General features: G+C 42.9%; 1 protein-coding gene across 1 annotated transcript in view; it reads left to right on the top strand.

The window, feature by feature from the left end:
- Nucleotides 1-490: 490 nt before the first annotated feature.
- c14h21orf91 (chromosome 14 C21orf91 homolog) overlaps nt 491-15,718 on the top strand; it is a 28,491-nt gene continuing 13,263 nt past the window's right edge. Inside the window, exons 1-2 of the mRNA XM_034099001.1 lie at nt 491-575; nt 2,070-2,203. Coding sequence (XP_033954892.1) covers nt 2,077-2,203 — 127 coding nt within the window. The 5' untranslated portion in view covers nt 491-575; nt 2,070-2,076. The remainder of the gene's footprint in view (nt 576-2,069; nt 2,204-15,718) is intronic.

Here is a 15,718-nt window from a genome sequence, read left to right as displayed (position 1 = left end):
GGAATCACCAACGTGTGACTTCAAATGAAGGAGAATAGAAACCGAACGATGGAATAGTCGCCTGAAGTACAGACCTGTAGCCTCATACACTGCATTTAACAAGGGGGAAATACTTTACTTATATCATTTCGGATTTATTACATTCTCTTAGTAACACAGTAACACACACCGTAAACTCGGAATTGTTTCTGTTATGATAAGGAAATGTTTTGATGACGCTTGGAAGATTAACCTTGATTCAACCGTAGGGGAGTTTTTAAGGCTACTGCTTTTAAAGGGGGCTATTCGAAAGAGACGTAACTTTTAAAATGAAGCAATTGTATATATGCCATGAATTAAGACTTCATATGTGTTGTTTGGGTTTTGACTGTAGCTAGCGTCTTCAATAACAAAAGTAAGCATGAATAAGTTCACCCCTAAATAAACTAGTGGTTCGTTCCGCTGAGAGGGGAGAGAGGTTCCTGTATCTTCTTCTCTGGATTTACCGTGACGCTCCGATGTTTGTGTGCTCTGTGGCAAAGAACAGAGGGGTCCACACAAAAGGAATAGCTACCCGCAACTACACCTAAATAAAGGTGAGTTTCACAAAAGTTCTGCCCTAAATACTGCTGGCACCTTCATTTTATTAGATAACTCGCTGTTTAACAATGCAAAAATAACGGTCACGAATCAGCCAGAGCCAGTAACGTTACTCCAGCGTGCTGCTAGCTTCACTTGTTGTTAGCAAGCATTTGTTTTTAACGGTATAAACAGACACTCGGGTCACTGTCACTGCTTTCAGCCGAACTATCATTCAATATATATGACATTTATAATGCCTAAAGATGAACTAATACATTATGGCGAAGGTTAACTTCTATGTAAATCCAACACTGTGAAAAGTTCAAAAGAGCCCTTTATTACTGAGACTGGTTGTTCTACAACACGGTTCAGTTTGCTAGCTTGGTCTGGGCAGAATTATGGCATATCAACTTAGATTTCTATGATTTGGTGTACTGAAAGGCTGTATACAGTCGCTGATAATATCACTCCCAGTACAATTAAAAACTAAAATGCTGTTGTTTTGCTTAGCTGGCTCACACTTACAGGGGTTTGGTGTTATTAAGACAGCATGCAGCAGAGCTGTCGATATGCCTCAGAACTGTTAGAACCTGCGACCTGTAGCATCTGTCATTGTGTTATTCTGTGGTATGCTGCTTTTCATTTTGTGCCAAAGCTTTGTCCTCGTAGTTGTCACGGTGAAATTCATTTCCCCAAAAGGGATCAGCAACCTTGAAGAAACTTGTCTTTTAAAATATATTTTCATATAATTGGCAAAGTAAGACCAGTAGCATTTTCAAGGGAAACATTAGAATAGCTAGAGTCAATAGCTTCTCAAATTCAATTTACAACGGCACAGATGCCACTTTAGAGATTATTTTGATGTGTGTGTACACAGAAGCTGATACGTATCCATATCCATCTTTATTTCCTTCTGCATTCTGACGGTTCTTTTTTGCCTTGATATTTCACAACTAACCAAATGGGGTTTCCTTTCCCACAGGTAGTTTTGAATACTGTCTTTGGTTTCAAGTATTTTATTCTGAAAACTCAGACTAGAGATGGACACAGCAGTATTTATTTTACTACTGTTAATTGAAGTTAATAATACCTCTGTATTTGTACTGTGTGGCTGCCAGTAAACCAAAGTCATCAGAAATACAAGTCTTGAAATGTAATCTCTTTTCCCTAAAGATTACTGTAGTTTAAATGTATGACTGCAATTGATTGGATGGTTGTCTCTGTCCTTTGAGACGACACCAATGACAAGGGAGAGACTGTCCTGTTCAATCTGCTGTGTCAGCAATGAGCTTTAACATTTTATCAGCGTGTTTGCTAATGTATCAATAACATCACTGACTCTAAACATGGTTAAAAGAGATCTATCCTGCCTCTATCCTGCACCAAACATCTTCATCCCACCAACACTACCCACATGCATTTTTCATGGGTTTATTTATGCGACCTAATTAGAAAAAAACACTTGGTGGTAAGTGCTCTAATTCACTGCTTGTTTTTTTTCTTTCCAGAAGCACAATGGATGAAGAGGAGCAGTTTGTGAACATCGATTTAAATGACGACAACATCTGCAGTGTTTGCAAGCTAGAGACGGATACAGGGACCACGTCTTTCTGCCATGTGTGCTTTGAACTCAGCATTGAAGGTAAGAAAAAGAGGGCGACTATTGCTTATTTTCTCACCGACTTAGGCCCCGGCCACAGGAGGACGAATTTGGTCGTTTGCGTTACTGTTTAGTGTCATATAGACCGTTCGGCCACACGAGGACGACCGAATACGGCACTAAACGACTGCGGAAACGATAACGGGTCCCAAGGTGGATAGAACGGCATACGCAACGCTCTGGGGGGTCCAACGGCTCCGTGTGTACGCCCTATACGATCATTTTCTGATAATGATGAGGCAATAGCCCCGCCTCTCCCCACCTCTGCTGCTCACCCCCGCGTCAAAGTAAACTGCACCCTGAATTCAGATTATTTATCTTTCTCTCGATATGGACCTAAACACGAGTGAAGTCTAATCTGACAGGACGGAGACACGCAGCTCTGCTCACCTGCAGCTCCTCCCGCTGCAGCAAAACACACACTTCAAGTCAGATCATCACCCTTAGCTATTTTAATTACCTCTCAAACTCCTAAACTAGTTATAAATATGTTAATTTTTACTGTCGGCCGGGTCACTCATTACTGGATCAGCTGCTGCATGAGACAGACACTGGCGCTGTCCGAAGAGAGGGAGGAAAAAGAGAGGCTGTGTGTATTTTATTATTATATTATATAGATTCGTTATTCATTTGTTTTAAAGCTCAATAAATAACAAAGAAGACCTTTGACCGGCACTTTTATCATTTTGTCCGGAAGATTTAAACTTGAATACACGTTGACTGGCGAAAAACTCTGCCCGGTTCCCTCGGCCCCCACCGCGGAAAATAAACAGAAGGGCAACCATGACAACCATGCTTCTTCGCTGTTTTTGTGGAGGAAGTTACAGCGCCACCTACAGGCTCCTGCATGTACTGCAGCTTCTCCAGCGGTTGGAGTTAAACGGAGCGGTCTCGTGTGGGCAGACACTATCCGGTGAATATTGCGTGTGGACGGAAGCTTTTTTGCAATTGCGTTAATCCTATGCGTTTAGCCGTTTTCGTCCTCGTGTGGCCGCAGCCTAAAAGGAAAACAAAGTGATATGGAGGGCCTCTTCACATACAGCTGAGATATTTGTGCTAGTTCACATTTCAAAGCAACCTCCAGGTAACGGTATGCAGTGTAGCTCCTCCATGCTTTTTTAACCCACAGCTTGACCTCTTCATTCTTTTTAACTCCTTAACATACACACACACACATTCAGAGAGGTCTGCCCGATGGGATTCAGCTTTAATATTCATCTTCATCTCCAGCAGTGAGATCATCCCCGGTCTTAGCTGCGAGGAGTTTCAAAGATGTGGATCACAAAATAAATCACTTTTGCAGAAAAAATCTTTTTGATCATAAGTTCCCATCATACCAAATATACCACGAGCTGTAATACTGCCTCAGAACATTTGCTATTTGTTGACGATATGATTTCCCTTCTCAAACACTTATTCGATCCTCTCCAGGAACAACAGATAATGTATCTGCAGGGAAAAGGGCCTGAAGAACCATGGCCCCTCCAAAGCAGGCCGCTGTGGTTCTCCTGTTTGATGTGCCACTCTAACTCAAGAGCATGCGCTTGAAGTGTTTTCATCTCTTAATTAATGGGCTACTTCAGGAGTGGCCAACCCGCGGCTCTTTGCCCAATCTCATGCGGCTCCTCAGTTCATATCGAATTGTAATTTTTTTTGCGCATATGTATCCCAGTTCACAAAGGGTTAACAACACACAAGTTCCAGCCCAATCGTTACACAGAGTTTTTAACAAAGAAGTGCTTTAGCCAATCAGAATGCAGATCCTGCAGTACTGGAGGCGGGCTTTACTGCACTCGCGATGTGACAGTGAAGGGAGAGATCTGCTTCCGATCGGCAGAAATATAACTCAGATAAAACCGTAATAACTCAATATAATGTTGTCAAATCAAAACGGTAACAACTTGCAGTGGTATGTGTGTGTGAGAAGGCCTGCTCCCGGAGAGCTGGCAGCTGGCACAGAAGGGCTCCTGAATTTGGTGATTTGCGGTAAAGAAATAAACAAGAGAGAAAGTGCATCTCTGTCAGCAGAGCTCCTGTCAGTCAGAGGGTTAGGTCCAAGTTGAGATGTCATGTGAGGAGAAGGAACTAAAACACACTTCATTTATTTACATTTATTTGTAAATGACGGTCATGAATGTGTGCGAGAGGTGGTGGTGGTGTGTGCGTGTGTGTGTGTGTGTGTGTGAATTATTGTTCATTTTTAGATTTTCATTTTGTATGTGTGAGAGATAGGGAGGGGCACACAGAAAGGCTGAGAGCAAAAGAGAGAAGGAGAGAGAGATCGGGACGCGTCTATCGTTATTCCAACCCAGTTTAGATTTAACCACGCCCACTTCCGCATTACGCAAGAACGTAGCTCTACGCGATAGCGTCATAGACTTCTTCTTCGGCAGTTATAGCGGTCGCGGTAAAGCAGGATATTGAATAGTTGTTTTTTGTCTTTCCAAAGGATTTGTTGACTGAAAGTAAACGATCCTGTAATCAAAGCCATATCGAAGAGTCCTGAGATTGTATTACTGGTGTTTTATCATCTATAAATAGCCTGTGTGTATTCTCAAATGTCGTTTTCAGGACAAACAAAAGACGTTTTAAATATCTTATCAGCTGGTGAGCTGGTGTAAGTGCAGAAATATTGAATATAACCTTGACTATTACTGTGTACTTCATTTATCTGACAGCATTATTCAATGATACTATTTTATATATATATATACACACATTTATTCATTTAAAAACATATAAACACACACTTATATGTACTCACACATGTATTTATTCAGTTATACACACAGCATTATTTAATGATACTGTTATATTTATATATATACACATGTATTCATTTATAAACATATAAACACACACTTATATGTACTCACACATGTATTTATTCATTTATACACACAGATGTATTCATTCATTTATACACACACTCACATATATATATATATATAAACAAAACAACACAATATAATAAAAACAATTGCAATAATAACATAATATGGTATGATCTAAACTTGGTAAAGCAGCATTCAGTTATTATGCTCCAAGTATCTGGAACAAACTCCCAGAAACCTGCAGGTCCGCTGCAACTCTGACTACTTTCAAATCCAGGCTGAAGACTTTTCTTTTTGTCGCTGCTTTTAATTGAACTATTCACATCTTAAACTGCACTGTAACTTTTATCCATGTACTTTTTCCTTTTAATGTTTATTTTATTAGCTTTTCTTTTGTAATGCTTAATGTCTTTCATTTTTTGTAAAGCACTTTGAATTGCCTTGTGTTGAAAGGTGCTATATAAATAAACTTGCCTTGCCTTGCCTATGATCAATTCTACCCTTTTGTTTATATTTCAATTAAAAGATATTTTTCAAAATCAATATTGGTGGGGGCTCTTTTGCAAATATAATCAATAACACCACCTGACAGTTGTTGCAGATTATACAGCATTACTTGTTACTTACACACATGTGCGATGGTCCCAAAAAAGCCAAAATCCGCACTGTAAAAAGATATATACATTTATTAGGCACTCTGAATAAGAGTTGACTGTGTAATAATCATGCCTTTTAATTGGTGTATATGTCTCACCAGGTGAAGGCTGGGACAGTGGGAGGGGTGAGGTAGGAGCAGGGGACTGCTGAATGCTGAAGTCCCAGGATACAATCCCAAGTTGACTGCATGATCCACTTACCTGTTTGCATCAACTGCAGGAGGTCAAGCAGGGGTCATCTGATGTCCTTTAGGTTGGATCAACACCAGCCTCTGGAAAGATTTCATGACTGCAGAGGGCAGTGGACCTTTAGTCATGTAATACTGTGATGTAGGGTAATCTGTTTGTATTAACAGGGAGGTTATATTTCAGCATTTGAGATACAGCTTGAGGCCTGATTTGGTAAAAAGCCCACTTACCACGACAAGGTACAGGCCATACATGGGATAAGATATGACAAAGACATAAGGTGAAAAACAAATGAGAAAGAAAGGCATACACATATACAAACGGGTATAAATGAATAAATGTGTGTATATATATATATATATATAAAATAGTATCATTAAATAATGCTGTCAGATAAATGAAGTACACAGTAATAGTCAAGGTTATATTCAATATTTCTGCACTTACACCAGCTGATAAGATATTTAAAACGTCTTTTGTTTGTCCTGAAAACGACATTTGAGAATACACACAGGCTATTTATAGATGATAAAACACCAGTAATACAATCTCAGGACTCTTCGATATGGCTTTGATTACAGGATCGTTTACTTTCAGTCAACAAATCCTTTGGAAAGACAAAAAACAACTATTCAATATCCTGCTCATCCTGCTTTACCGCGACCGCTATAACTGCCGAAGAAGAAGTCTGACGCTATCGCGTAGAGCTACGTTCTTGCGTAATGCGGAAGTGGGCGTGGTTAAATCTAAACTGGGTTGGAATAACGATAGACGCGGTCGGGACATACACCCAGCATGTGTGTCTGTGTGTATGATGTGGCTCTTTGCAGTAACACAGTACAATGATTGGCTCTTTACCTCTGATTGGTTGGCCACGCCTGGGCTACTTGAAGAAGAATGAGAATTCTGAGAGGATTAGATATGCCTCTCATTTGGCATTCGTCTCATAGATCCACAAAGGCTCTTTTTTCCTGCAAGAAGTGTGTGTGCTTATATCTACGCAGCAGAGTTGTGTGCACCTCTTAAAAACAGCACAATAAAGCTGACTAAGACCTCCCAGAATGGTATATCATTCTGTTGACAGCGGGATAAAATGCATATGCATGAACACTGTTTTGTTATTGTATAAGGAAGCTGAGTGTGTATTGATTAATCACTCTGCTCTTTGTGTGCTGTAAAATATTTATCAGCCACCGTCTCTTTCATGCATTGTCATAGAAAAATGTAAGTTGTTTTAGTAAGTGCTTGCAACAGAGCTCCCAGAGAGCCGGGTATGATAGCAGGGGAGGGTGTTCAGATATGTGTACAGCACCAAAACACAAGTGTTACTCGTTGTGGTTCCTGTGGCATGAGAAATACTACAGTCAAGAGAATAAGTACTCAGTTGAGTAGTCTTTCACTATGGCCCAACTGTGTGCACACACTGCTTAAAGAATGTGGCCCAGACCCCCTCAGAACGTTGTCTGAGGTTTCAGATCTTGTTTAATGTTTGAGCAAATACTGAGCAAATACTGAACAAATACTGAACAAATACCTCTGTTTTCTGCTCTTTTCTTTAGCTCAGTTTCTATCATAACACTGGCCCAGGTAGCTTGCAAAGGTCTTTCTGTCTGATGGTGCCCGTGCTCATCCATGAACTTGCGGGTGAAGCTCAAGTGAAAATGGACGTTTGATTTATTTGTCTGTCCTCCAGTTATGCAGATAGTTGAAAACGTGAAAGTAACGCGGGTAACAAGATAATTTGGTGCTTAGTAAATATTTTACAATTACTGCTGGTATCAACAGTAATCTGATTACCCCCAACACTGGTTATATATATATATATATATAGTATTTAGTAGCTGGACACTATAAAAACATTTCATGTTTAAAAGTAAACAAAGCTTTCAGAGATATTTTACAAATATGGTTATTATTATGACATAGTAGAAGGCGGGGGTTGCTTGTCTAGCTCAGTCGGGCCTCCTCGTTTGCTTTATTTATTGTTTCTTTGGAAAGTTTTTCAAAGTTGCTCTGTTCAGGTATACAAATTCACCTGGTGGGGCTTTTAAATAAGTATGTATGTCTTTGTCTCCTAAGCGTTTTGTTGTTATGGAAACACTGAGGCCCCCGAGATATTCCTGGTTCTGTCAGACAAGACTTTCACACTGCATCAATACCATTGTGTGCTTTTAGGGGTTCAGGTTTGCATGTAGGCTGTGGCGCGTGTGGCTATGAGGTGGCCGTTATGTAGCCTGTGGCGCGCGTGGCTACGAGGTGGCCGTTATGTAGGCTGTGGCGCGCGTGGCTACGAGGTGGCCGTTATGTAGGCTGTGGCGCGTGTGGCTACGAGGTGGCCGTTATGTAGGCTGTGGCGCGTGTGGCTATGAGGTGGCCGTTATGTAGCCTGTGGCGCGCGTGGCTACGAGGTGGCCGCTATGTAGGCTGTGGCGCGTGTGGCTATGAGGTGGCCGTTATGTAGCCTGTGGCGCGCGTGGCTACGAGGTGGCCGTTATGTAGGCTGTGGCGCGCGTGGCTACGAGGTGGCCGTTATGTAGGCTGTGGCGCGTGTGGCTACGAGGTGGCCGTTATGTAGGCTGTGGCGCGTGTGGCTATGAGGTGGCCGTTATGTAGCCTGTGGCGCGCGTGGCTACGAGGTGGCCGTTATGTAGGCTGTGGCGCGTGTGGCTATGAGGTGGCCGTTATGTAGCCTGTGGCGCGCGTGGCTACGAGGTGGCCGTTATGTAGGCTGTGGCGCGTGTGGCTACGAGGTGGCCGTTATGTAGGCTGTGGCGCGTGTGGCTACGAGGTGGCCGTTATGTAACCAATGGGTCTGGGGGAGAAGAATCTGCGACAGCACGTGTTTCTGATGCAGCTGAGTGTTTCATTTTTGGGAGGGGAGCTTGCAGGCTGCATGTGGCTCCTTCAGGCAGAGCTGATTGGGAACAAAGGCCGTGTGCCCGCTGGCTGCTCATGCAGACTTAATAGCTACAGTACTCACTCGTCCTGTGCCATCTTTCCTTAAAGGAGAACAGTGTTATAACAATTCTAAGGGGAGAGATTGGTCTTCCACTCTCGTTGCACACACAACCACACCCTCCCAGTGCCTTTGGGTTCTAAACCCTATCATGCTATCTCAAGGGTGATTTGCTACTGCTGAATATTCATTGGATTCTGTCTAATATTAATATCGCCCTCTGTATTTACTGGTTTTTAACAGAATGATCAGATAAATGTATTATTATTGTTTTGGAAATATCTCCCTAAAGACCATCTACAACGCCATATTTCCTCACTGCTTCAAGTACAAAAGACAGCGCCTTCTTGAGCAGTAGTTTCCAACCTGTGGATTTGGAACTGTGAAGGAAATTTCGTTTTTGACCTAAAGTAGAGAAACATTTGTTCGAGGTAAATGTATACAATTGGATATCTTGAAGTCAACAGCGTAGATATTTGTTTTTATTATGAGGAAACCCTACCTACAAATTATGCATTATTGTTATGGCCAATTAAATTACATATATGTTCATGTTTGACATTAAAGGTCACCTATCATGCTATTTTTAGGCAATAGCATAGGTCTCAGATATATACAAATCAGAGTTTCAGAGTTGCCGGTCAACATGTCCGTTAAAGTTTAAATCTTCCGGACAAAATGAGAAAAATGCTGTCACTAAAAACAAAATACTAAAAACTGTCAATGCTGCAAAGTCATACCTCCACTTTATGATTCTATCCCATATTGTAGTGCAGAGTTAGAGATAACTCAGTGTTGGCACTAGTTTTGTGCCTGTCACTAGGTTCACCCTGGTGTGTCGACAGAACACCACTTAAGGCCCAGAATAGAGGAGATGAGGAGCGAAGATGAGGCTTGACTTCTTTACTTATTTAGGCAGACATACAGATATTTGTGTGTGGTTTTTCCTATAAAGGAAATAAACAAAATGCAATCAATATAAGATAACTTATGCATACATAAATAATATACATAATATTGCCAAACCCTATAGAAATAAATGCGGAAGAAATGATGACCCCGTGAGGAAACCGGGAGAGGGCAATGAAATCGGGAGGGTTGGCAAGTATGGTGCCGACTCACTTGACGAGTGACTTAATGAGCAGCCATAATAAACATGCACGCAGCGTTCACCGATCACATGAGCACGGAGACTCTGCATTAAGCCACATCGGCACAGAAGTTATCACAATAATAATAAAGTGTAGAACAACATAACAGGCAGCAATGTGGACAAACACTCACGTTAATTTAAGCACACAATACGAAGCTGAAGTTACCTACTGTAACTCCAGCCCTCTAAGGCTATCGCTATTGGGTAATCCCCTGCGCCCCCGCACAGCACTGAAACACTTGTAGTCCACGCCCACCCGCGGGCTCCCTTCCGGTATAAATAGGAAGGAGGCCCGGCAATCTGCTCCCATACAAAATAACTTTTCTTCAGCTATTCGTGGAGCCAGTGGGGCCCAGCGCTTAGAGGGCTGCGCCATTACTCATAGGAGCTGGAGTTACAGTAGGCCCCACTGGGTCCGCCCGGCACTAGAAGCACAGACACACCTGCTCAGATAATAACCCATGCCTATTGCGCCATGCGAATGGCGCATCACAGTCCCTGGAACATAGCATAACATGGATATTCTCCATGAGGGGACGAAGGCTGGGAACAATACATACCTGCCGCTGTGAGAAAGTAGAGACGAAGGTCACACTTTGCCCAGTGACAAAAAGCTGGACAGCTGGATCCCTGACGTCACTCACTCTGACAAGACTCTCAGTGCAGGGTGTGTCAGAGAGGAATGGGAGACATCCCTCAAATACAATTGAATAAATGAACAGGGGGAACACCAAGATGCAGCGGTTCTCGCGGCAGAGAGTGGAGAAACTGACTGCTCTCCTCCGGCGTGTCAGCCCTCTCCGTGATGCAGCTGCTCAGGAAAATCCTCTGGTGGAGTGCGCATTGATGTTCCCCGGGGGCTCCACCCCGGAGGAGACATATGCCTGTGACACAGCTTCACACAGCCAGTGCGACAGCCGCTGTGCAGATAGAGTATGCCTGAATGAGCGCTCTCTGTAATGCACAACCAGGCGCTGAGAACGGTGCAAATCAGCCGTGCGCGCCACATAGCAGGACAGGGCGCACACGGGACAGAGGAGATGAGATGTGGCTTCCTCCTCCGACCTGTGAGGAGGGGGAAAGAAGCCCTCCAGGGTGATCACTCTCCACTCTAAAGAGCTTGTGATGACCTTTGGCATGAAGCCGCGTTAGGGCGCAAAACAGCTGAGCTGCCATCTCCTTGGGTCTGGAGACCTGACGGAGCCACAGAGAGAGCAGACACATCACTCACCCTTTAGCTGATAGAGCCAAAAGTAATACTACTTTGGCTGACGACAGTTTAAGGGGAACCTGGTCTAAAGGTTCAAATGGGGCTTTGCTTTAGTGCGCGTAACACCAAAGCCACATCCCACTGAGGCGCCAGTGTGCGTGACACAGGTCTGAGTCTCCGTACTCCTTGCATAAAACAGCTGGGTTTCTGCTGATCGCTCCCTCCACCTGGGAGAGAGCGTCCCCGCGCCACGGAACTTCCCACGGTCTGCCTGACAGCGTACGCTGTAGGCATGGAAACCAGCACGCTCCTGTGCGCTCCGGGGCTATCAGGACCGCTGATGTTCTTGTATCTTCTCTTGCACGTTATATGTTGTTGCTGCTAGATTGTACTGCCATGTGGTAAATACTTGTGTATGCTGCTCTTGCTCTTTTGCACCTTTTGCACATGTGACCCGCTCTAAGTCTCAACGGCTCATTTCAAAATAAACGTGGATTTACGTACAAAACTATTTTTTCGGGGTTCGGGTGTTTTGTTTGATTTTAAACAAACAACGTCTTGGCTTTCAGAATATGAAACTTTTATTTCCAAAATCACACGATAAATACATTTTTGAAGCTTGTAAAGGGACGAAGACAGGCACCTCTCACTCGCAATCTGCTCTTCCACAGCGCCGCCCCCCCTCCCTCCGGCTGACATTATGAATGTAAGCGTATAGTAATCATAGATAACACGGCAGGGTCCGTTACAGTTTGTTTTCATCTGATTTCAATTAAACAAAGTCTTGGCTTTCAGAATATTAAACTTGTTTCGGCAAATTCAGATGATAAATACAACTTTGAAGCTTCGGCATAATTACAAGCGGAGAACGGAGTAACTTGACGGCACAGCAGGCGTAACAACAGCCGGTGTTTCTCGAGAGGGTTTTCCCCGGGAAACAAACACAATACACACAAATGCAAAATTACACAAACACACACACACGTATATACACACACTCGCGAGCTTCCCCTCCAAACGAAAATATCTTCCCTCCGTAGTATTTTGATCATTTGCTCCACTAATAACCAATCAGATCGATGGATTCCAGAGAAGAGGAAACTTTGAAGGCCTTTTTCTCAAAATGATGACAGTCATTATGTAATGTGACATATTTCGCTTAATATTTGGAGAACAAAAACAATCCTGATATCATTAGAAAGCTAGGAATCTCCTCTTTCCAGCAGTGTATACAACTCACAATGTGTCTTCGGGTCAATGCGACTGATTTCGATGGAGCAGGTCACACATCATGTATTTTGTTTTTGCTATGTTTGTAAAATGTAATGTTCTTAAATGTTTTATAGCTCAAAGCTAAATCTGGCACTGTTACGCTTGACACATTTGAATGTTTTCAGTGTTCATTACTGTGCATTGTCCCTGCCAAATAAACGATTAATTAAATAATAATTACCGGCTAACGGAAACTCTGATACAAATATATAAAAAACATGTCTATGAAGTGTTTTGCTCAAAATACCAAACAGATCACCCATTATAGCCATGCCTCATATCCCTCTAATTCAGCCCTGTTAATAAAGTGCGGATTCTAAAAAATAAAAGTATTTCCTGCTTCTTTACACATACTCTCTCCAGTACAGGTTAGCTCTGGGTGTTAGCGATGCTTGCTAATGTAAACACAGACCATATTAAGTCCAAAACAGTCGGGCATTGTTTCTGATACAGCGACGTTTCTGATAGGGCCGTGGGCGTAAAGCCAGCCCACATCTCCGATATTACGTCATATCGGACGCAAATCTGGATCAGCTCCGTTGTAGCCCCCTTTTTAGAGATTTGCGCACGGAGGAAAAGAGAGGGTTTTATTTTCTGACACTTAGTGAGTTCACTGACACATACATATTTATGTATAAAAGACATCACAAAGTGCAATTTGCATGATAGGTCCCCTTTAACGCGATACATCCTTGTTTTAGGTATTGTACTTCCGCTGTGGGACTCACAAAGGAACAGTGAAACCAAAGCAGCAGTAGCTGAAGTATCCTGTGCTTAAAGCCCAGTATGGGATGACATACACTTTTTTCTCAGGTTAAGCAGTGCTCATGATGCATTAAACCAGTTTGGAGCGCCCCTTTTAACTGTAAAATTGTATTTTAAACACATTGCTGTTAATACTGTTATGATGCTTTGATATTCACCAACAACTGGTTACTGCAACAGTGTGTGATGGAATTTCTTGGAGCAACGATCTGAAACACACACAGACGATGCTGGAGACTTCGGATCCTGAAGGTTTAACTGAAGCTTGATCAAGGCAGACTGACAATGACGAAACAACCAGAACGGATATGTGTCCATGCTTTCGCCACCATCTTTTTCTAAAGATGAGTCTTTTTGATGGGATTTTTTTTTCAAGACAGGCTTAGCAAGACATGATATTATCACTGTCTATGACTTTCTATCTCAGGGGCCTTGCATGGAAAAGCACACTGGGTCTTATCAGCTATGGGCTGACAGTCCTTCATGTCTGTGCTATGTGACTATATTTTAAAGAGATAAGTATAAAGTTTAAGGTTTTAAATACACATGGAGGCAATAGTTACCAAAAGACTTAAAGGTCCCATGTCATGGCCATTTCTACTGATCATAATTCCATTGTTGAGGTATTAAAATAGATTTATATTGTGCAACTTTCCAAACTCACATTGGTTTCTCATACAGCATCTCTGTATATAGTATGTGTATTCACTCTCTGTCCTAAACGGCTTGTTGGAGCTCCTGCCCCCCCCCCCCCCCGTGAGCCCAGTGGCCGTCTGCGAGACAGCGAGACACAGTGAAACTCAGCCCGAAACACACACACACACACACACACACACACACACACACACACACACACACACACACACACACACACACACACACACACACACACACACACACACACACACACACACACACACACACACACACACACACACACACACACCCGCAGCCTGGCTGGGAGTTTGTGTGTGTGCTCAGGCTGAGTACCGCGGTGTCTCGCTGTCTCGCCGACCCCACACCAGTGAGCCAGCTCACACTGTCCGCTCCTCGCAGCAGCGAGCCTTGCAACGTCCCGCCGAGTGTGTGTGTGTGAGGAAGTCCGTGGATTGGTCCAAACGTAACGGCTCCGCGGATTGGATCCAAAAAGAGAAATCTCGAACGAGGCGTTCTGGGGCAGCACAGACAGGTATTTTCTGTGTCAGAGTTTTACTCGCTACAGGGTGTACTTTGAGGGTTTGTGACTCTGCAGACCGTTTACGTGCATGAAAAGCTACATAACACAAGGGGACGGGTAAGAACCGGAAAAGCATGACATGGGACCTTTAACACAGTGTAGCTGTCCCAGCAGTGAGCAGGCCCATTTCGAGCAAAACTGCTTTATACTCAAAAATGTATTTTCACCACAACATCCCTAAGATATGCTTGAGGCTTGCATGACACGGGGGTGTCCAGACTTGTCTGTTTAAACACTAGCTGGGTACACACAAAGTGAAAGTTAGGCAGCACTGTACATCAACTTAAACAAAAACAAGATTCACATATTAATATACAAATGTGTCATCTTCAGATTCAAATTCATGTACTGTATCTAATACATGGCGCAAAGAGCTTCTGTTGTTTATCCCACCATATCTCCAGGTGCAGAAGTTTATGTGAAGCTATTTGGGGCGAAAGCCTTGAGCACAGTGCACCACAGGATGAATGTTCAGGAAGTGCAGCTTTTGTTGTAGCTTCAAGTGGTTCCTCAGGAAACGGCTTTAGCCTCTGTGTGCCAGTTCAATCCAAAATACAGAATCAAAACCTCTGCCTAACTGGGCATTTCTTACTTTCAGACCGTTCTTTTCCCTTTGCTTACCACACCGTGTGTTCTGTGTACGACACATGGTTGCATAGCCTTAAGCATCAACACTGTACAGCAGAGAATCAGAGAGCTGCTGCAGTTGGCACACCAAGAGCCAGTTCAGCCAGTCTGCAGTCACTGGTGCTCTTGTGTGGAAATCACTGTTTGAAGCTGAAGCTATTTGGGTATTTTGAAGGAATATTCCTGGTTCCTTGATGATTGCTTAGAGTAAACAGATGTCTACCCCAATCCCTGTAATGCTTGATATACCAAAGATTGTGAGATAGTGATTATATAAGGTAGCCAAAAAGCCCCCCCATATCAGGGCTGCACAATCTTGAACAAATAATTCATTGCATGTTTTTTTTTATGGTATTGCATTTGTGATGTGATTAAGAGCGAATGATGATTTTTAAGCATTATTAATATAACAATAACAAAATATGATTATTAACCATTGTGTGGCCTTTACCACATATTTTTCCTATACCTAATAAACTACGATTTGGATATTTTACTCGTCCATGTTGCGATTTCCATAAAATATTTGATGCGGCCCTACCCTGAATTCAATAGGCCAATTATGTTCAGTCCAAACACCTACAAAGCTTGTATGTTC

This window comes from Pseudochaenichthys georgianus, chromosome 14 (genome assembly GCF_902827115.2).
Source record: "Pseudochaenichthys georgianus chromosome 14, fPseGeo1.2, whole genome shotgun sequence".
Taxonomy (NCBI): domain Eukaryota; kingdom Metazoa; phylum Chordata; class Actinopteri; order Perciformes; family Channichthyidae; genus Pseudochaenichthys; species Pseudochaenichthys georgianus.
The sequence above is the reverse complement of the archived record's forward strand: the minus strand, read 5'-3'. Positions and strand labels throughout refer to the sequence as shown.